The sequence below is a fragment of the Manihot esculenta genome, chromosome 8 (assembly GCF_001659605.2).
Source record: "Manihot esculenta cultivar AM560-2 chromosome 8, M.esculenta_v8, whole genome shotgun sequence".
Taxonomy (NCBI): Eukaryota; Viridiplantae; Streptophyta; class Magnoliopsida; order Malpighiales; family Euphorbiaceae; genus Manihot; species Manihot esculenta.
This window is the reverse complement of record NC_035168.2, coordinates 29,849,832-29,872,754: the sequence shown is the minus strand read 5'-3', so window position 1 is coordinate 29,872,754 and position 22,923 is coordinate 29,849,832. Positions and strand designations below refer to the sequence as shown.

The 22,923-nt window shown below is 40.2% G+C and overlaps 1 protein-coding gene across 1 annotated transcript; it reads right to left on the bottom strand.

The window, feature by feature from the left end:
* Positions 1-19,326: 19,326 nt before the first annotated feature.
* Positions 19,327-20,028, bottom strand: LOC110621518. Its single transcript, XM_021765795.1, has one exon. The coding sequence runs from the start codon at positions 20,026-20,028 to the stop codon at positions 19,327-19,329; it is 702 nt and encodes a 233-aa protein (XP_021621487.1).
* Positions 20,029-22,923: the final 2,895 nt, after the last annotated feature.

Sequence of the window (22,923 nt, the reverse complement as noted above, 5' to 3'; positions counted from 1 at the left end):
TCAAATCTAGAACCACAAGGTCGGCAGAAAGGCATCTTCCCTCCACAAAAACTAGACTATACTGGCAGACTGACTCTGCCACTGATGGGTCACACTTGGGTCCACTGACCCAAAGGGGACACTCTAACCCAGAAACCATCAAACCCAATCTCTCGACGGCTCTCGGAGCAATGAAAGAATGCGATGCACCAGGGTCCATTAAGGCATAAACATCTGAACAACCAATGACAAGGTTACCTGACACCACGGTGTTAGATGTGTTTGCCTCCTGCTGAGTCATTGTGAAGATCCGCGCTGGAGCTGATGGACCTTCACCTCTGAAACCCGCTGAAGAAGAGGCTGCCCCTCTTCCTCTGCGTCTGCCACTAGCCTGAGTCGCGGCTGGAGCCACTGGCTGAGCCACACTGCCAGAAGCTGTCTGCTGAGACTGTGCCATAGAAGCTACTCTAGGACACTCCCGAGCCATGTGTCCCTCCTGCCCACATCTGAAGCAGGCTGTTGTCTCAACCAGACATACTCCCTTTTGCAGCTTCCCACATTTCCTGCATACTGCATTATCTGCACCCGAGCTCGAGCCACTTCCTAATCCCAGACCAGACTTGATCTTATTCCAGAACTTGTTCTTCTTTGACTTCCTGGGGCTTCTGTCCCACTTCTTACTGCCTGAACTCAGAGAAGAAGGGTCTAACCTTCCCCCACCCGGGGTCTTGGAACTAGAAGGCTGTGCCACTGACTGCTTGACTTTCCCTTCGATGATAGCACTAGCCTCCATCCTCCGAGCCATATCCACTATGGCATGGAAACTCTCCCTCTCTGCTAACTGGATCAAGGAGGAATACCTGGAATGAAGCTTCATGATATACCTCCTTGACTTCTTCTGGTCTGTGTCCAGATTCTGCTCAGCAAACGGCAACAGCTCCAAGAATCTGTCCGTATATTCATCCACGCTCATCTCATCTGTCTGCCTCAACTGCTCAAATTCAATCATCTTCAACTCTCTTGAACTGTCAGGGAAAGCCCATCCTGCAAATTCATTTGCAAACTCCTCCCATGATAGGCTGTCCAACTTCGGGTTCACATAATTTTTAAACCACTCTCGGGCCTTCTTGCATTTTAGTGTGAACCCAGCCATCTGAATGGCTCTACTGTCATCAGCTCCTATCTCATCTGTAATTGTCTTGACCCTCTCAAGGTACACAAACGGGTCATCACCGGTTTCAAACTGGGGAGCACCCAGCTTCATGTAATCGGTCATCTTGACCTTGCTCCCCCCAGATGAGCTAGGTTTAGGCATTTGGGTTTCTGGGACAGTAGGTGCTGCTGGTGGTGGAGGAGGTGCAGCATCCCTTGGGGTAGGGTTTGCTATACCTGGATAGAAAGATGGGGGTGGGTACATAGGGTACTGTGGGTAAAAAGGTGGGTATGGCATCTGAGAGTGATAAGGGTTAAAATTGGGGTAATCCGATGTACCTCCCATCGAATACCCGGGATTATGTGAAAAGGGTGGATAGTAAGGTGGCTGAACAAATCCCGAGGCCTGAGTGCCTCCTTGGGACTCTCCCATACCCTCTTCCGACATACTGACTCCGAGACTGCCATCCCTCCTCTGATCCACATCCATCTGATCCCCCACATCCTCTGACATATTCCCTTGCACAGTTCACCTCACTGATCTGCTTCTACCCAGATCCAAAGACCTTCTAGGGTCTCTTACTGCTCTTTCTCTGCTGGACCTACTTGACATTGCCCTAGGCAATGCAGGAGGACGGGCATCAGTGCCCTCGTCCTGGGGTGGTACTCCAGTCAATCGCGCAGATGGACGAGTTCCTCTCATCCTGTTTACTGAAAAACAACACACATCACATAAACATTAGCATCAAATGGTTCATGTGCAAACACATGAACCCGCATCACATACATCACATACATAGCATATCATTAATGCACATGCATAAAATCATGGCATTTCACATCATCATTTCAAGACAGGACTCTTCATCCTATCCTAGTGGACATGGTTTTCCTATTGTGCTTGACCTTCTAGAACATCTATGAGCCCGACACTCTAGGTCCGACCATATGAACCTAGGGCTCTGATACCAATCTGTAACGACCCAAAAATCGGACCGCTACCGGCGCTAGGATCCAGATCGGCTTAAGGCCGCCGGGACCCGTAGCAAGCCAAACATTCATCCTGTGAACCTGATTAATCCCATACATGATCAACAACATACATAAAAATTTGAACTTTTCTTTCCATTCAATCACCAAACTCAACCTGTGCATGCACTATACATAGTTATAATCATAAACATTAACCCCACCTTGGAGTCTTCATCAATGCTCCAATGGGGTGACGTAACATAAAATAAGTTTGGTTACAACAATCACCTTTAAACATTAAAATCATGTACTAGAAAGGGATTAACACAATACTATGGTCAAGCACAACTCTAAACTTTCATAGGCATTATTACATAACATTTCTAATCATACTTTTACATTACATCATATCCATGTCCACAACTAGCTATTACATTAACATAACTCTACTCCTGCTGACCTCCTGGTCTACCCTATACCTGCAAACCTGGGGGTTAAGGGAGAGGGGTGAGCTATAAAGCCCAGTGAGCAGAATAATAAAACATTTATATTACAAGTTCATGCTTTCATGGAATATATCACATCACAACTAATCATATCAAGGATGAACTTGTCACCACTTAGCCCTCTATATATTCCAATCATGCCAGGGGCGTAGTGCAGGCCACACCTGGTCTTTCTCTTATACATAACATATCATACATAACCAATTGTGCCGGGGGCGTAGTGCAGGCCACACCCGGTCTTTCTCTTACATAGTGCCAGGGGCGTAATGCAGGCCACACCTGGACTTCCATATCATATCATCATATCATAACATATGAGGGCTAATGGATCATTCAATATTTATCCACATCAACAACATATTATGCAATGCAACATATTCGTGAATTATAATGCAAACACCCTAATATATCTCATGGCATTCATGATGCGTGAATCATGCTAAAACTTTCATTTAATTTCTCAATTTAAAACATTAAGTTTAGTTCCACTCACCTCTGGCTAGCTCTGACAAGACTCACAAGCAGCTAACTCACTGCTGGGGTCCTCGGTTCCTTGGGTCCGAACCTACACAGGTGGACTCAAATGAGGGACCTAACATCCATAAACATGACTCTAAAATACTCCCTAAAAACCCCCTAAAATACCTTAAAACAATCATAGAAATCATGCAAAGGAGGGCTGAACAGGGCACTTTCGGTGGCAGGTTCGGCGGCCGAAAGTCCCTCTAGAGCCGAAAGTCATGCACCTTCGGCGGCACTTTCGGCGGCCGAAGGTTCCCTCCAGAGACGAAACTCATGCATGTTCGGCGGCACCTTCGGCGGCCGAAAGTCCCTTCCAGAGCCGAAAGTCATCTTTCAGGGGCAGGGTTCGGCAGCCGATTCATGCTACCACAGGCAGGTTCGGCGGCCGAAAGAACCTTCGGCTGCCGAACCTGAGTTCTTCCCAAGGGCAGAAACTCAGCCTTCCTCATGCATAAACGCCTCCCAACTCATTCAATCATGCATTTTCCTATTCTACAACATGCATACTCAAGCATATAAGCTCCTAGGGGTTTCAAACTATCCTAAACCCCAACTACAACACATCAAACACACATGAGCAATCCACATTGCACAACAACTCAACATAAACCCATGAACTCAAAAAAAACCTAGCATGCATTTCTACCTTATGAAACTTCATAAAACTTACTTAAAACATTAAAGGAACTATGGATCTACTCTTACCTCTTGAAGAACGAGAGGAGAGACGATCCAACTCGGAGATGGGGAGAAATCCGCTCTTTGGTCTCCAAGTTTCCAAAACTTGCTCTTTTTGTTCAAAAATCTTCAAAACAAAGTGAAATCTCATGAAAATCATAAAAGATTTGTAGGAAGAGACTCAAAATCGATGGGGAACGGCGGAGAGCTCACCTTGGCCGAAAATGGGGAGAAAAGCTCTCCCATTCGGACAAGGTGACCCTTTTATAGGTGGCTGGCCAGGCCACTTTCGGGGGCCTAACGTGCCTCCGCATGCATGCCATTGACAGGAGCGGTTGTCGAAGCCGGTCAAAAATAACCTTCTTGGTTACCTACAATTTATAACTGCAGATAGTGGTGAAGGATCGAATCCACAGAGAATCGATTACCTATTTATTTATCCCAATCAAGACCAAGAAAACTAATTGGAAACATAATAGAAAGCAAGTAATTGCAAATAGAACAAAAGTAAAATGCAAGGAAAGTAAAAAGGGGGGTTTTGAGATGATTTGATTAACAACTATTGAAAGCAATTAAAACAACAAATAATCAAAATAAAACAAGAAATCAATATGAGAAAAGTCTAGTTGAAGATATGGATCCACTTTAGTTGTTTGGATTGATCATTGAAACATGGTTATCTTGATTGATTCAATAGGTTGGTTATGGGGGTGGAAGACGCTTCTCACCACCATGTCTTTCCTTATGAACAAACTGATTAGGGAACGTCCTCTAATCAATTACTAATCAACAAATTGCCAAGGAACGTCCTTGGGCCATAGGCATCAAAACAATTGCCAATTGCATGAAGAACAAGAAAGATCCAAACCCTAACTACTCAAACGCATGAGATGATGTTAGATCATGCAATTCCTTGGATTTTTACACCAAGTGTTCTATGGACAGAATATTTACAGCAATTACGGACTAACAAATATCCAATCCAACAATCAATTATCTTTGTAATTAAGAATCAAGTGGCCAATTTGATCAAAACAACAAAGCAATCTTAGAATTAAGCATCAATTGCATGAATATTGAATAAAATCAAAGACAAAAGTTTCTGTTCAGATCTCACAACCCATTAAACAACCTTAGTTTCAACCAATCCTCAACTAGAAAAAGGGTTTCAGCCACTCATGGCTGAACCAAAACAGAAAATAGATGAAAAGAAAGCAAGAAGATGAAGAACTAAGGTGGAGAAGGGGCTGCCCTTGTTTGGCCGAATTTGGGAGGATGAATTCCCCTCTTCTAGGCTTCTTGAAGGCTTTAAATATATCTTGGGAGGCTGCCTAGGGTTTCATAGCAGTCCATGAGTCTTTTAGAGGCTGCCCAAAGTGCCATTGGTCCAATATGTGCCTTCTATGTGCATGTGTGAAGGGAAAAACGTGGAGCATGTCTTGAATTGCAAGTGGGGGGCTCTTTGGTCTTTTAATTACTGTCCAATGTCTTCAAGATACTGCCCAAGGTGTGTCCAAGAGGCTGCCCACGTTTTTGGAGGTTGCCCATTCACTAAAGAGGAAGGTGGAGCCTCCTTTTGAATTTTGAATGTGCATGGCACTAAGTAGGAAACATGTGATCTTTGGATTTTCTTTCCTTAATAAGGGGGATCTTGAAATCCAATATCTGAATATGAATCTTGGAGATTTGAATTTCAAAATACTTTCCTTCTTTGGCTCTTCAATTATGGCAGCTTGAGATGTGGCTTCTAGAATAAGGAAAAGGCAACTTGCTGATTTGAAATTCGAATTTCAAATTGCTTTGGCTGAATGTTCTTTCCTTCTTTGCCACTTTCCTTATTTAGAACTTTCCATATTTAGCTTGACTTGATTTCAACTTGGCAGGCTTGCTCTCCTTTGCTCCAAATAAGGCAGTTTTAGGGGTTTTTTCTCCAAAGTGTCCTTTTATACCATTTTCTGCAAAAACAATGCCAAGAACACTAAATTAAGCAGAAATCATGTAAATAATCATCATTAATATCAAGATAAAAAGGACTAAAATATGTTCTATCAAATACCCCCACACTTAGCTTTTTGCTTGTCCTCAAGCAAACAAACATAGTCAGATAAGCTCTTCTCACTCTAGATCCTTATTTCCACTTAAGCTCATACTCAAGACACTTATTTTGAAGCATTGCAGTGAAGACTATATGCATGAAGATTACCCACCTCTTTTCCTTGTTTCCCTTTGCTTACCATGGCTAGGATTTGTTTTCCTCAAGAAAGACATGCACATTAATTTGTTAAGACTTTTTTTTAGCTTTTGGATTGACTTGCCCTTACCTTGAAGTACTTTATTCAGGCTTTTGCACTCTTGAGTTTGCTTGGAAAGGTCACCAACCTATTTTTTTATTTGAAGGTTTAGATTTTCAGTTGGTCACCTATCCAAGTGGCTACTAGCCTTGTTCATAGTCTTTTGACCATTGGAACAATTTTTGAATTGTGCTTTTGTGGTCTTTGCCTTTGCTGAATTTTCTTTCTCTCAATGATTTGGGCAAATCAACACCAATTGCTAAATCAAGTCACATTAAGTTCATTCACACAAGTTTAATTTATTCTCAATCAATTGAGGGTCATCAATATATTTTTCACCATAGCAAACTCAAGGATTCAATTCAAAAGGCAATTCTCAAACATGAATACAACTCACTACAATTGATTCAATATAAGTTTAAAGAGTTATCACATCAATGGGGTCATGGAAAGAAAAACTCATCCAACATAGTTCATTAGTTTAAGTAGAGCAAAACAAAAAGAAGAAGAAGGTTGTGGTTGTGTGTGTTTTATTGAAAGCATAAAAATAATAAAAATGAAAAAATTTTGCCTAATGCAAGCAAACTAAAGATTAAAGCAAAAATAAACTTAAAAGTAAAAATTCAGATATATGCACCCCCACACTTAAATCATGCATTGTCCTCAATGTATAAGAAACATAAAAGAACAAAGGAAACTGAGTACTTCCCTGGGTGTGGTGTGCATGGTGCGATCCTCTTGATCAAGGCTCAAGTAATTGGAGAAGGGAAAAGAGTCCCAACTGTATTGAGCAAAAAGTGTAGCACTCCTTTTGATTTGGTCATAAACCATCCTACTTTCTCCATGTACTCATGAAGTAACATGATTAACTTCGCCTCTTTCAGATGAGGTGTGCTTCTAGCCCTTATGTTTGCATTTTTGAGCACTTCCAACTTCAATTGATATTTCTCGCTAGGTGGCTGCAATTTGGCATCAAGTTCAAGCAAAACAAATTCTACCTTATCCGGAGGTTTTGGAAGGCATTGATCTGCATGCTCCTTTGGTTTGGGTGCTTGAAACACCATTTGTTCCTTCTGTTCAAGATTTGTTTGCATTGGAAGGCTGAAAGGAGTTTCAGATTGCTCCTTCTGCATAGGATCTAACTGAGGTGGAAGACTGATCTGCGTTGGAAACTGAAGAGGTGCGCTGGAGATGGTTTCAGTCTGCGATGAGAGCTGAGGTGAAGGGTCCGGCGGCCGAAAGATGGTGAAGTTCGGTGGCCGAAAAGTCATGGCTTCAGTTTGCGCAAGTCCTTCCTGAAGTGGTGCGACAGAGCTCTCTTCAGTCTGTGCTTGGTTGCAGTTCTCCTGTTGGATGCAACAGTCAGTTTCTTTCAATTCTGGCTCTTTCTGAGTCTCTTCCCTGCAAAGATCATCATTTAGTATATCATCTGGATTTACATAAAAAACATTTTCACTCAAACAATCAATGATATCTAAATTATTAACAGGCTCTGTTTGATCAGTTTGTTTGGACAAACAGTTTTTTGGTTGTGCCTCTTCAGCAGCTTGTTCTTGTACTTGCGAACTTTCATCATCTTCCTCATCATCTTGAAACTCTTCCTCTCTTCTCAATATGTTTGCATTTTCTGCGGTGGCAATCCGCTGTTCGAGGTTTTGTAAAGCACTTACCATGGACTCCATCATATTTTCAAGGTGCTGGGTGGAATTTAGAGGTGCTGGTTGGGCTTGATATCCTTGATAATCCTGGTAGTTGTTAGCCTCTGTATAACTGAAGTATGGATAGTCTCCCCAACCTGGATTGTATGTGTTATAATATGGATCATGTCTTGGCTATTCATAGAATCCTTCAAATGCATGTACTTGTTGGTCATCCTCATAAAGTGTAGGACATTGGGAAGTTAGGTGTCCCACATATCCACATATTCTACATGGCTGAGATAGCTGAAGTCGTCGAGCCTGTAGATCTTTGACATAGTCTTCCAAAATAGAGGTTAGGTTAGGAATTTGAGAAGTGATATTATATGTACTTACCTCATCCATGATTCAGATCTGCGATGGTGACTGTGCCTTTGGTGAATTTCTCTCTTTTTTTTTTTATGTTCAGATCTGGTCCTGAAAGAAAAGTAAATGAGTTAAATCAATTCCCCGGTAACGGCGCCAATTTTTGACAGGAGCGGTTGTCGAAGCCGATAAAAAATAACCTTCTTGGTTACCTACAATTTACAACTGCAGATAGTGGTGAAGGATCGAATCCACAGAGAATCGATTACCTATTTATTTATCCCAATCAAGACCAAGAAAACTAATTGGATACATAATAGAAAGCAAGTAATTGCAAATAGAACAAAAGTAAAATGCAAGGAAAGTAAAAAGGGGGGTTTTGAGATGATTTGATTAACAACTATTGAAAGCAATTAAAACAGCAAATAATCAAAATAAAACAAGAAATCAATATGAGAAAAGTCTAGTTGAAGATATGGATCCACTTTGGTTGTTTGGGTTGATCATTGAAACATGGTTATCTTGATTGATTCAATAGGTTGGTTATGGGGGTGGAAGACGCTTCTCACCACCATGTCTTTCCTTATGAACAAACTGATTAGGGAACGTCCTCTAATCAATTACTAATCAACAAATTGCCAAGAAACGTCCTTGGGCCATTGGCATCAAAACAATTGCCAATTGCATGAAGAACAAGAAAGATCCAAACCCTAACTACTCAAACGCATGAGATGATGTTAGATCATGCAATTCCTTGGATTTTTACACCAAGTGTTCTATGGACAGAATATTTCCAGCAATTACGGACTAACAAATATCCAATCCAACAATCAATTATCTTTGCAATTAAGAATCAAGTGGCCAATTTGATCAAAACAACAGAGCAATCTTAGAATTAAGCATCAATTGCATGAATATTGAATAAAATCAAAGACAAAAGTTTTTGTTCAGATCTCACAACCCATTAAACAACCTTAATTTCAACCAATCCTCAACTAGAAAAAGGGTTTCAGCCACTCATGGCTGAACCAAAACAGAAAATAGATGAAAAGAAAGCAAGAAGATGAAGAACTAAGGTGGAGAAGGGGCTGCCCTTGTTTGGCCGAATTTGGGAGGATGAATTCCCCTCTTCTAGGCTTCTTGAAGGCTTTAAATATATCTTGGGAGGCTGCCTAGGGTTTCATAGCAGTCCATGAGTCTTTTAGAGGCTGCCCAAAGTGCCCTTGGTCCAACATGTGCCTTCTATGTGCATGTGTGAAGGGAAAAACGTGGAGCATGTCTTGAATTGCAAGTGGGGGGCTCTTTGGTCTTTTAATTACTGTCCAAGGTCTTCAAGATACTACCCAAGGTGTGTCCAAGAGGCTGCCCACGTTTTTGGAGGTTGCCCATTCACTAAAGAGGAAGGTGGAGCCTCCTTTTGAATTTTGAATGTGCATGGCACTAAGTAGGAAACATGTGATCTTTGGATTTTCTTTCCTTAATAAGGGGGATCTTGAAATCCAATATCTGAATATGAATCTTGGAGATTTGAATTTCAAAATACTTTCCTTCTTTGGCTCTTCAATTATGGCAGCTTGAGATGTGGCTTCTAGAATAAGGAAAAGGCAACTTGCTGATTTGAAATTCGAATTTCAAATTGCTTTGGCTGAATGTTCTTTCCTTCTTTGCCACTTTCCTTATTTAGAACTTTCCATATTTAGCTTGACTTGATTTCAACTTGGCAGGCTTGCTCTCCTTTGCTCCAAATAAGGCAGTTTTAGGGGTATTTTCTCCAAAGTGTCCTTTTACACCATTTTCTGCAAAACAATGCCAAGAACACTAAATTAAGCAGAAATCATGTAAATAATCATCATTAATATCAAGATAAAAAGGACTAAAATATGTTCTATCAGCCATGTTCGGCGGCCGAACTTGAGGTTCGGTGGCCGAACCTGAGTCTTCCTCTGAGGTCTATTTCACCCAAAACTCATTTTCCTTCTTACTTAAAATCATCAAATACATTAAAACATTTTATAAAAACATGATTTTACCCTTCTAGAGGTTTCCGACATCCGAGATTCCACCGGACGGTAGGAATTCCGATACCGGAGTCTAATCGGGTATTACAGCCCCTCTCCCTCTGCCTCTGCCACTGGCCGGTGTCGCGGCTGGAGCTACTGGCTGAGCCACACTACCAGAAGTTGTCTGCTGGGACTGTGCCATATAAGCTGCTCTAGGACACTCCCGTGCCATGTGTCCCTCTTGCCCACATCTGAAGCAGGCTGTCGTCCCAAACCGACATACTCCCTTGTGCGGCTTCCCACACTTCATACATACTGCACTGTCCGCACCTGAGCTCGAGCCTCCTCCTAATCCCAGACCTGACTTTATCTTGTTCCAGAACTTGTTCTTCTTTGGCTTCTTAGTGTTATTAGCCCACTTTTTACTGCCTGAAGCTGCTGTACTCAAAGAAGAAGGGTCTAACTTTCTCCCACCTGGGGGCTTGGAACCAGAAGACTGTGCCACTGACTGTTTAACTTTTCCTTCGATTATTGCACTAGCCTCCATCCTCCGGGCCATATCTACTATGGCATGGAAACTCTCCCTCTCTGCTGATTGGATCAAGGAGGAATACCTGGAATGAAGCTTTATGATATACCTCCTAGCCTTCTTCTGGTCTGTGTCAAGAGTTTGCCCTGCAAACGGCAACAGCTCTAAGAACTTATCAGTGTATTCATCTACACTCATCTCCTCCATCTGCCTTAGCTGCTCGAACTCAATCATCTTCAACTCCCTTGAACTATCAGGGAAAGCCCATCCTGCAAACTCATTAGCAAAATTTTCCCAGGATAGACTATCCAACCTCGGGTTCATATAGTTTTTAAACCACTCTCGGGCTTTCTTGCATTTCAGTGTGAACCTAGCCATCTGAATGGCTCTACTGTCATCTGCCCCTAACTTATCTGTTATCATCTTGACCGTCCTGAGGTACTCAAACGGATCATCACCTGTTTCATACTTAGAAGCATCCAACTTCAAGTAGTCAGTCATCTTGACCTTGCTCCCTCCAAATGAGCTAGGTTTAAGTGCTTAGACTTCAGGAGCTATAGGTTCTACTGGTGGTGGAGGAGGTGCAGCATCCCCTGGATTAGGGTTCGCTGTACCTGGATAGAAAGATGGGGGTGGGTACATAGGGTACTGTGGGTATGGTGGGTAGAAAGGTGGGTATGGCATGTAAGAAGGATAAGGGTTAAAGCTGGGGTAATTTGATGTACCTCCCATCGAATATCCGGGATTCTGTGAAAAGGGTGGGTACTGGGGTGGTTGAACAAACCCCTAGGCCTGAGTGCCTCCCTGAGACTCTCCCATGCCCTCTTCAGACATGCTCACACCAAGACTGCCATCCCTCCTCTGATCCACATCCATATCATCCCCCACATCTTCTGACACTCCTCCCTGAACTGTTTCTCTCCTGCTCATATCAAAAGACCTTCTAGGGTCCCTTGACACTCTCTCCCTACTGGACCTGCATGACATTGCCTTAGGCAATGCAGGAGGACGGGCATCCGTGCCCTCATCCTGAGGTGGTACTCCAATTAATCGTGCAGATCGATGAGTTCCTCTCATCCTATTTTCTGAAAAACAGCACACATCACATAAACATCAGCATCAAATGGTTCATATGGAAACACATGAACCCGCATCACATACATCACATACATAGCATATCATCAATGTACATGCATAAAATCATGGCATTACACATCATTATTCAAGACAGGACTCTACATCCTATCCTAGTGGATATGATTTTTTCCTATTGTGCTTGACCTTCTAGAACATCTATGAGCCCGACACTCTCTAGGTCCGACCATATGAACCTAGGGCTCTGATACCAATCTGTAATGACCCAGAAATTGGACCGCTACTGGCGCTAGGATCCAGATCGACTTAAGGTCGCCGGGACCCATAGCAAGCCTAACATACGTCCTGTATACCTGTTAAATCCCATACATGATCATACAAATACATAAAACTTTAAACTTTTTCTTTCATTTACCAAGCTTAATCTGTGCATGCACAAACTCATAACCATAAAACTCCACACTGGAGCCCTCATCAAATGCTCCAATGGGGTAACATATCATACATTAAGCTTGGTTTACATAAACATCATTAAAACATTTCATTAATAAGATCATGTACCAAAAAGGGATTAACATACATTAGGGCCAAGCACAATTCTATCCTCCATACAACTCTTTACATTACATCACATTATAACATTTTACAATACATGTCCACATCTAACTATTACATAAAACATGACTTCTTTACCCTTGCTGACTTCCTGGCCTATTCCGTACCTGTAAACCTGGGGGTTAAAGGAATGGGGTGAGCTGCTAAAGCCCAGTGAGCAGAATAGTAAAATATTATATTAAAATTCATGCTTTCATGGAATGCATCACATCACAAAAAAATCACATTAAGGATGAACTTGTCACCAATAGCCCTCTACATAACCAATAGTGCCAGAACGTAGAGTGGGTCATGGTCTTTCCCTTACATAACATATCATAACATTCCAATGTGCCAGGGACGTAGAATGGGTCTTCCTGGACTTCCATACCGTATCATTATCATATCATTTCATTCCATACGAGGACTAATGGATCATCCAATGTTCATCCACATCAACATCATATTATGCAATGCAACATATTCGTGAATTCTAATGCAAACAACCTAATATATCTCATGGCATTCGTGATGCATGAACATGCTCAAAATTTATTTATTTATTTTGCAATATAAAGAGTCATTCTACTCACCTTAGGCTAGCTCTGAAAAGACTCTGAAGCAACTATCTCACTGCTGGGGTCCTCGGTTCCTCGGGTCCGAACGTACATAGGTGGACTCAAATAAGGGACCAAATATAGACTAACATGACTCTAAACAACCCCCAAAACCCCCCTAAAACATCATAAAACAATTGTAATACCCGGCTAGATTCCGGCATCGGAATCCCTACCTTTCGGCGGAATCTCCGTTGGAATCAAGAATTCTGAAGATGCCAGAGGCTTCTAGAGGGGTAAAATGTGTTTTCTAAAAGGTTTTTACTGATTTCATGGTTTTAAATGAAAAAGAATTGAGTTTTGAAAAGAAAGACCAAGGAGGCGTTTGCCAGGTTCGGCCGCCGAAAGTCAAGTTCGGCCGCCGAACATGCATGAATTTAGGGGGCACGTTAGGCTGCCGAAGGTCTCTGACCAGGCCACCTATAAAGGGCCCTCAGATCGGAAATGGGCGAGTTTTCTCTCCATTCTCGAGCTCAGGTGAGTTTTTGTCCTCCTTTGGCCATTCCTATGTTTTTCTTCATCTCCTTCATGTTTTCATGAGATCTATGGTTATTTTGAAGAGTTTTAAAGTTTAGATCGAAGTTTTGGGAGCTTGGAGCTTTTGGAGCTCGGATTCTCCACACCTCCGAGTTAGAGATCACGCAACCCTCGATCTTCAAGAGGTAAGTGTAGATCTTTGCTTTCCTAGTGTCTTTTGAAGTTTTATGAAGGTTTTAATGGTAGAATATGGGTAGATATGCATGTTAGGATTTATGTGGGTTTTATGCCCAATGTATGTTATGTGATGCTCATGTATGTTTATATGATGCTATGTTGAATGTTTAGGCTAGGTTATGCATGTGGGAGAGTGTATGCATGAGAGGGAAAGAGCAAGTGAGATTTTGGGTTGTTTTGATGGTTTTGGCCTATGTGGGTCATAAGCTATCTATGTATGTTTTGATGTTGTTTTTGGAGTTTAATCAAGCTATTAAGCTCCTTTGTGCATGGTTAAGGGTTTATGCATGTTTTGGTAAGGTTTGGTGCTTGTTTTGGGATGTTTGGAAGGTTTGGGAGGCTTGAATGCATGAGAAGCTGAGTTCTGCCCTTCTGGGAAGAACTCAGATTCGGCCGCCGTAGGTGGTTTCGGCCGCCGAACCTGCCTTTGGATGCATGGTTTGGCCGCCTAACCTTGCCCCCGAAAGTTGAGTGTTGGCTTGAAAGCAGACTTTCGGCCGCCAAAGGAAGGATTCGGCCGCCGAAAGTGCCTGACTTTCGTCTCTGGAGTGGGACTTTCGGCCGTCGAAGGTGCAGCCGAAAGTGCCCGAGTTTCATCTTTGGAGGAAGGGTTCGGCCGCCGAAGGTGCCGCCGAAAGTGCCCTGTCCAGCCTTTTCAAGGTTGTTTTCTATGCATGTTTAAGTGATGTTTTAGAGGGTTTTTGGGGAGTTGTTTATGAGTTGTTTAGAGTGTGTTGGCACCTCATTCGAGTCCACTTGTGTAGGATCGGACCCGAGGGATCGAGGAGGCCATCAGCGTTAGCAGTTGCAGAGTCTGTCGAGCGTCTGCCAGAGGTGAGTAGAACTAACTTAATCTTTTATTTTATGAAATCAAATGCCTAGAGCATGTTCATGCATCATGTTTATATGTAATAGGTTGATTGCACTAGTTACACGAATATGAAGCATTGCATTATTTACTGTTGATGGAGATTGGACCAAGGACGACCCCACTAGCCCTAGAGATGTTGTGAGACCTGGCCGGGCCGGGCATACTGAGACTGAAAGGGATGTTTTGGGGTTGGGTCCAATCCGTGATATGACTTGTTTGTGCTGTGACGCATTTCATGAAAGCATGTAATTAATGAACTGTTTTCTTTGTTTCTACTCACTGGGCTTTTTAGCTCACCCCTCTCCCCTAACCCCAGTGTTGTAGGTTTGAGGTTGATCGGGAAGTCTTGAGAGCAAAGGTTTTGCTTATGTAATAGTTTTAGATTAGTACTTTTAGTGTGGACATGTATTATAAATTGATATAATGTAATGTAAAGTTAAATAGAGTTATGTTTATGGATTAGAACGGTGCTTGGCCCTAAGACTTGGTTAGTCCCTGTTTAGTACATGATGTATGTTATGTTTTATATGTTGAGTTATGTTTGAACTAATCTTGTTGCATGTGTTGTTTACCATGCTATGGTAATGGATAAGGACCCTAGTAGTGGTCATATGTTTGTGGTTTGGTTGCATGCACAGGTTAGGTTCTAGTTCTTTGGATGTGATCCCAGGGCTCTAGTAGGGGGTTTCTTTATGTTTCCAGTTATGTTGCATACAGGTCAAGCTCGGTTTATACATCATATGTTTCAGTTTTTATGTTAAAGTTTTGATCATGTATGGGATTTGACCAGGTGATAGGAGGTATGTTTGGCTTGCTACGGGTCCCGGCGGCCTTAAGCCGATCTGGATCCTAGCGCCGGTGGCGGTTCGGACCGTTACAGAGGGGTATTGGTATCCGAGTCGTTACAACAATCATAGAAATCATGTAAAGGAAGGCTAAATAGGGCACTTTTGGCGACAGGTTCGGCGGCCGAAAGTCCCTCCAGAGCCGAAACTCAGCCACTTTCGGCGGCACCTTCGGCAGCCGAAACTCCCCTCCAGAGCCAAAAGTCCAACTTTCAGGGGCAGGGTTCGGCAGCCAAAAGCTTGCCTCCACAGGCAGGTTCGGCGGCCGAAAGTCCTTCGGCTGCCGAACCTGAGTTCTTCCAAAGTGGCAGAACTCAGCCTCCTCATGCACAATTTGCCTCCCAAACCTTTCAAACATGCATTTAGCTATTCTACAACATGCATACTCATGCAAACAAGCATATAGGGGTCTCACACTCTCCTAAACCCCAACAACAACACATATAGCAACTCATACAACATACATTACACATATTTTCAACAAAACTCACATGAACCCTAACATTAAACAACTAGCTTAAACATGCATTTCTACCCCATAAACTTTCATAAAACTTGCTTAGAACATCGAAGAAGGTGAGGATCGACGCTTACCTCTTGAAGATCGAGAGAAAACGTGACCCAACTTGGAGATTTGGGGAAAATGGGTTCCGGAGGTCTCCAAGCTTCCAAACTTCGATCTTTGCTCAAAAACTTCAAAAACAAGTTAAAACCTGTCAAAAACTTGTAGGATTTGAAGGAAAACCTCAAAACCAACTATGGGAGGGCATGAGCTCACTGTTGACCGAAAATAGGGGAGAAAACTCGCCTATTTTCGGCCATGCGGCCTTTTATAGGTGGCTGGCCAGACTACCTTCGGAAGCCAAAGGTGACTCCAAAACTCCACCAAGTTCGGCGGCCGAACATGAGGTTCGGCGGCTGAACCTGGATTTTCCTCTGTGGTCATTTTCATTCAAAACTCAATTTCTTTCTTACTTAAAACCATAAAATACATGAAAACATTCTATAAAAACATGATTTTACCCTTCTAGAAGTTTTCGACATCCGAGATTCCACCGGACGGTAGGAATTCCGATACCGGAGTCTAGCAGGGTATTATAAGGAAAGTCATTAAAATTAATTTCCTCAACTTGCTATGACTTGAAATTCTCATAAAAAGGTTTTAGATAATGACCATTGACCTTAAATGACTTGTTGGTGTTCATACTCCTTATTTCTACAACACCATGGGAATAAATGTTAGTGACAATAAAAGGACCAATCCATCTAGTGTGTAATTTACCAGGAAATAATTTCAGTCTAGAATCATATAGCAGAACTTTCTGACCAACTAAAAATTATTTTCTTGAGATTAATTGATCATGTAATGCCTTAGTTTTGGCTTTGTAAATTTTTGAATTATCATAAGCATCATTCTGAATTTCTTCCAACCCTTGTAATTGTAGCTTACGATGCACACTAGCTTCATCCATACTCATATTGTATTTTTCTACTGCCCAGAAAGGCTTATGTTCAATCTCCACAGGCAAGTGACAAGGACTGAGAGGCGGTAAGGGGACATGCTAATGGGTGTTTTATAAGCTGTCCGATATGCCCATAGGGCGTCCTCCAACTTAAGACTCCAATCTTTACGATTGGGACTGATCATTTTTTTTCAAGAATGGACTTAATCTCTCTGTTAGACACCTCTACTTGCCTATTTGTTTGTGGATGATATATTATGGAAGTTTGATGATAGACACCATATTTCTTGAAAAGTGCTGCAACTATCTTATTACAAAGATAAGAGCCACAGTTACTGATTATGACTTTTGGAACTCCATACCTATTAAAGACATATGACTTGACAAAACCTACAACAACTTTAGCATCGTTAGTACGGGTATGTTTTGCTTCTATCCACTTGAAAGTATAATCAACAGCTAAAAGTATGTATGTAGACCCAAAAGAAGACGGAAATGGCCCCATAAAATCTATACAACAAATATCGAATATTTCACAAATAAGGATGGGTTGTTGGGGCATTTGATCACGATGACTTAAATTTTCAGATTTTTGATAATTCACACAAGATTTACAAAATACATAAGAATTATGATATATATGAGGCCAATAAAATCCACTATCAAGTATTTTACGAGCTATTCGCTTTGGACCAAAGTGACCTCCACATGCGTGGACATGACAAAAGCTCATAATGGAACTGATTTCGTTATCCGAAACGCATCTTCTAACAATTTAGTCTGAGCATATGCAACATAAATAAGGTTCATCCCTAGTATAATACTTGGAATCATGTTTGATATTTTCTCGTTCAGTTTTGGTTAAATCATCAAGTAAGGATTTAGAGACAAAATAATTAACTATATCTGCGTATCATGGAACTTAATATAGGTGTTGATCTGGGAAGTCATCATTAAGTGGTGCAGTTTCTTCAACCATTTACGGCAGTCGGCTGAGATGATCAGCGACTAAATTCTCATATCCTTTCTTGTCTCTAATCTCTACATCAAACTCTTGAAGCAAAAGGATCTATTGAATTAATCTAGGCTTTGCATCTTTCGTCTTGAAAAGGTATTTTAGAACTACATAATTAGAATAAATAATTACTTTACTGCCAAGTAAATATGAATAAAATTTTTCTAAAGAAAAAATTATAGCTAAGAGTTCTTTTTCCATGGTTGAGTAATTGCACTAGGCACTATCAAGTGTTCTGAATGCATAGTAAATGACGTGAGGATCTTTTCCTTTTCTCTGTCCTAATACCACGCCTACAGCCCGATTGCTATCATTGCACATAATTTCAAAAGGTTGACTCCAATCAGGGGGGTGTATTACTGTTGCAGTGATTAATACCTCTAAAGCTTTTTTGCACAAATCATCAAAAGCAAACTCAACATCCTGTTGCAATAACCTGCAGGGAAGCTGAGTTATTTTTGAGAAATTCTTAATAAATCATCAGTAAAAACCTGCATACTCAAGGAAAGAATGAATTTTTCGCATATTAACGGGGTGAGAAAATGACTTAATAATATCTATCTTACATTTATCAACCTCAATTTCTCTTTTTAACACAATGTGTCCCAATATTAGCCCTTGATCTACCATAAAATGAAATTTTTTCATAATTTAACACCAAATCAGATTCTAAACACCTTTTAAGGACTTTTTTAAGGTTAGTTAAGCATTCATCAAAGGAGTTACCATATATGGTGAAATCGTTCATGAAAACGTCTATGATGTCTTCTACAAAATCTAAAAATATACTAACCATGCATCGCTAAAATGTGGCTGGTGCATTGCAAAGCCTAAATGGTAATCGTCGGTAAGCAAATATACCAAATGGACAGGTGAAGGTAGTTTTCTCTTAGTCTTCGGATGCCACAAAAATCTAATGAAAGCCTAAACATCCATCAAGACAACAATAATTAGATTTCCAGCTAAACGCTCGAGCATTGGTCAATAAATGAAAGTGGAAAGTGATATTTTGTAGTGGATGCATTTAATTTACGATAATCTATACAAACCCTCCATCCATTTTGAACGCGGGTGGGTACTGATTCTCCATCTTCATTTTTCACCACAATAATATTTGTTTTCTTAGGGACAACCTGGACTAGACTCACGCATTTACTATCGGAAATGGGGTATATCACACATGCATCAAGTAATTTCAGAATTTTTTTTTACCACCTTTATCATGGGAGGACAAACGGCATTGAGCTTCCCTTGTGGGCTTGCTGTCTTCTTCCAATAAGATTTTGTGCATACATATGGAAGGACTAATTCCTTTTATATCGACTATAGTCTAGCCGACTGCACTTTTATTTTCTTTCAAGACTCGAATCAACTCCTCTTCCTTATACGATGCCAGCTTGTTAGACATAATTACTGGTAGAGAACTTTTTGCCCCAAGATATGCATACTTGAGGTGAGTGGGCAATGGTTTTAACTCCAATTATGGGGCTTGCATAACAAATGGTAGAAGTTTAAAATGAACAGTAGGTAATTCTAAAGTAGAGACGTTATGTTTGATTTTATTAGCTTCAAGTTCATGGACAACATCCCCTAGCCTTTCTTGTAGGATGAAATCAACACTTATGCCTGTCAATTTAGCTTTATTCAGGTGCTCATACATAACAGTTTTTAGTTCATCCTCACCTTGCAACTCAAATACTTGTTGGACTAAAGGTTCGATAATATCTACACCACACACATTAGAAAAGTCATTTAGGTATTTCATGCTGTCATACACATTAAATTTTATAATTTTCCCATCAAACTCTATAGTAAGCATGCCATCAAAAACATCTATTTTTGTTCTAGCAATTGTCAAGAAAGGTCTACCTAACAGAAGGTCAGATGTATTAAAGGACCTATCATCATCCATATAAACCATGTAAAAATTAACAGGGAATACTAAATTACCAACTTGTACAAGTACATCCTCTAAAACTCCCTCGGGGTATATAATCGATCTATTAGCCAATTGTATCACCACACCAGTTTCTTTCAATGAACCAACATTTAAAGACTGATAAATAGACAATGATATTACTTTTATAGATGCACCTAAGTCACACATTGCTTTCTTAACTCCTACTTTGCCAATTTTGATAGGTATAGCGAACATACCTTGGTCCTTGCATTTGGTAGGCATTTTACTTTAAAAAACAGCATACACCTTTTCATCCATACAAACCTTTTAGTAGACTACTAGCTTTCTTTTATTTGTGCATAATTCCCTTAAGAACTTCGCACAGCGAGGTACCTATTTAATTGCATCAAGTAAAGGTATATTGACTTATATCTTATGAAATGTCTCAAAGATCTCCTTTTTTTTCTCGCGTTTGGACTTAGCTAATCTCTTAGAAAAAGGAGGTTTAATAATCAGAGGTTCGGATTGCACAGGTCATGAAGCTGATTTATTTGGTTCAGGTACGATCATCTTAGTTTCTAGGTTTGTACTGCGATCGTGCCCATGACCTACTTGACAAGGATTGTCCTGCGGTTCTTTTCCGCTTCTGAGTGTAACAACACTTGTATTCTGCTTGGGATTTACTATTGTCTGAGAGGGTAGCTTACCTGGATTTTCCATTTTGTTCATTGATACTACCAATTGACTCATTTGTGTTTTCAGATTGTGAATACTCGTCCGGTCTCTTGTTAAAATTGTTGAGTCTCCTGTTGAAATTATTAAGTATTAGTTGCCAAACTTTTAACAATATCTTCCAAAAATATACCTAAATTGGATTAAGGCACTTGCTGTTGAAATTGTTTAGGCTGATAGCTTTAAAAATTTTGTTGTTTATAGCTAAAATTTGGGTGGTTTTGCCATCCTCGGTTATACATATTTGAGAAAAGATCATGCTTTTTTATGGAGGACCTGGGAACCCATTGATAGCATCCACATGCTGGTCGTCTTCTTGAAGTGATGGGCACATATCAGTGGGATGACCCGTATTAGCACAAATTCTACAAGCTTTGGCTTATTTTGCCTTCTCTGCAATAAGATTTTCAACTAAAGTGGTTAGATGAGAAAGTCTAGATTCAACAGAAGAATTACTTACATCGTAAACTCTCCTATGAGAGTCTTGTATAGGTACAAATTATTGTGAATTTGTTGCCATCATGGATATCAGTTCCCTAGCCTCTCGGGGTGTTCTTTTGCGTATCGCACCTCCACTTGTAGCATCTATCATACGTCTTTTTATAGTTGTGAGTCCCTCATAAAAATGGAGCATGAGTTGTTTATCTGAAATGTCATGCCTAGGATAGCTTGCACATAGGCGTTTAAATCTCTTCCAATAGTCATGGAGAGTTTCTGTTTCTTTTTGCTTGATTCTCGATATTTCCCTTCTAATTGCAGATGCTCTAGAAGAAGGAAAGAATCGATCCAAAAATAATTTTACCATTTCTCCCTATGTAGTGACTGAACCTGGAGATAGGTAGTATAACCAATCTTTTACATTATCAGCTAGAGAAAAAGGAAAAACCCTTAGCTTGATTTGTTCATTTGTAATTCCTTGTGGTCTCATGCTAGAGCATACCACATGGAATTCTTTCAAATGTCTATGAGGGTTTTCCCTTTCAATCCCTTAAAGATGGGGAGGAGATGAATTAATCCTGACTTTAGCTCAAGTGGTGCATTTAGCGCAGGGTAGGTGATGCAAAGGGGTTGAGGATCATCAGCATTGTCAACATCATATATTCTTTCTCTTCAACCATTTTCTCTTCCACGTCAAATTCACTAGAAGTATCGTCCGTGTCAGATGCTATTTTCTCCGTGCCCATGACCTATTCGTCGATAGCAATCTATTCTTCAACAGCGATCTCCTCTTGTTCCTCAACAGCAAGTTATACTTAATCGCTAGACGATGACATGTCTTTGTTTCGCTGTTTGACCTCTTTTCTCAGCTTTCTTGCGGTTTTTTCACTTTCTGGATTGAACTTGAGTTTGCTTGCAAGATTAGTATGTGCCATTCAAAAAGAATTAATAAAACAATTTAGAACCAGTCCCTGGCAATGACGTCAAAATTTGATGGGTGTCGAAACCATCAAAAATAAATTCATGTTTAGAATAAAACTTGTGATAATGGTAAGCAGGGTTGATCACTCAGAGACTGATAAGTAAATTAATTCTATTGAATGAACAATAGATAAATAAAATAAAATAAAATAGGGGAGGTTTTGAATGTAGAAAATTGAAAATAAATAAAAAATAATTAAAAAAATAAGCAATTAAATTTAAGAGAAAGAATCAAGATGAGAAATATTCAGTCAAAGGAATAATCCTAGTTTCAGCTTTATTAGTTGATCACATATATAAAAAATAATTCAAAATTAATTATTGATAGACCAATTATAAATAGACGCTTCAGATATCTAATCATTCCTTAGATTTTAAACTAGTTAAGAGATATTCGTTAACTAGTATTAGCTCTTAGACAACCATAGGAGACGTTTCTAGAATTTAATCCAATTACAACATTAAGATTTAAAAGGACCTGATTCTAACTAACAAAAGCGAGACGCTCGATTCATTTAAGTTAGATTATGTTGTTCCTTAGGAGGGTCTTACGCAATTGAATTCACCACTTGTTTCAGATTACACTAAATAATTACGGATTTAATTAATCTGAATATCAATATATTATTCTAATAACTGTGCAATGGACTCTTATTGCAATAATCAATAGAATAATAATAAACGCTAGTTACAGAAACAATATAAATATCAAGAACAATTAAAAAAGCAATAGAATCACATAAATCTCACAATCAATTAAAGTGAAACCTTAATTATCCTTTAACTGAAAGAAAAAACATAGCCACACATGTTCATGGTTGAAACACTACAATGGGAAGAGTGTTTTTAGTCTCCTAAACTAATTAAGAATAGGAGATGAGAGATGAGATACATCAGAATATCCTCTGTTTATAGTGCTAAAAATTCTAACTTAACCTAAATACAAATAGCTAAAATCAAGGTTGAGTATATCTTGGCAGATGAGAGTTATCTGTTTATTTCTCGGATTTGAAACTGAATTCTGTT

Coding starts and splice junctions, on each gene's coding strand:
- LOC110621518 (XM_021765795.1), bottom strand. CDS start 20,028: ATGCCTACCAAATGCAAGGACCAAGGTATGTTCGCTATACCTATCAAA.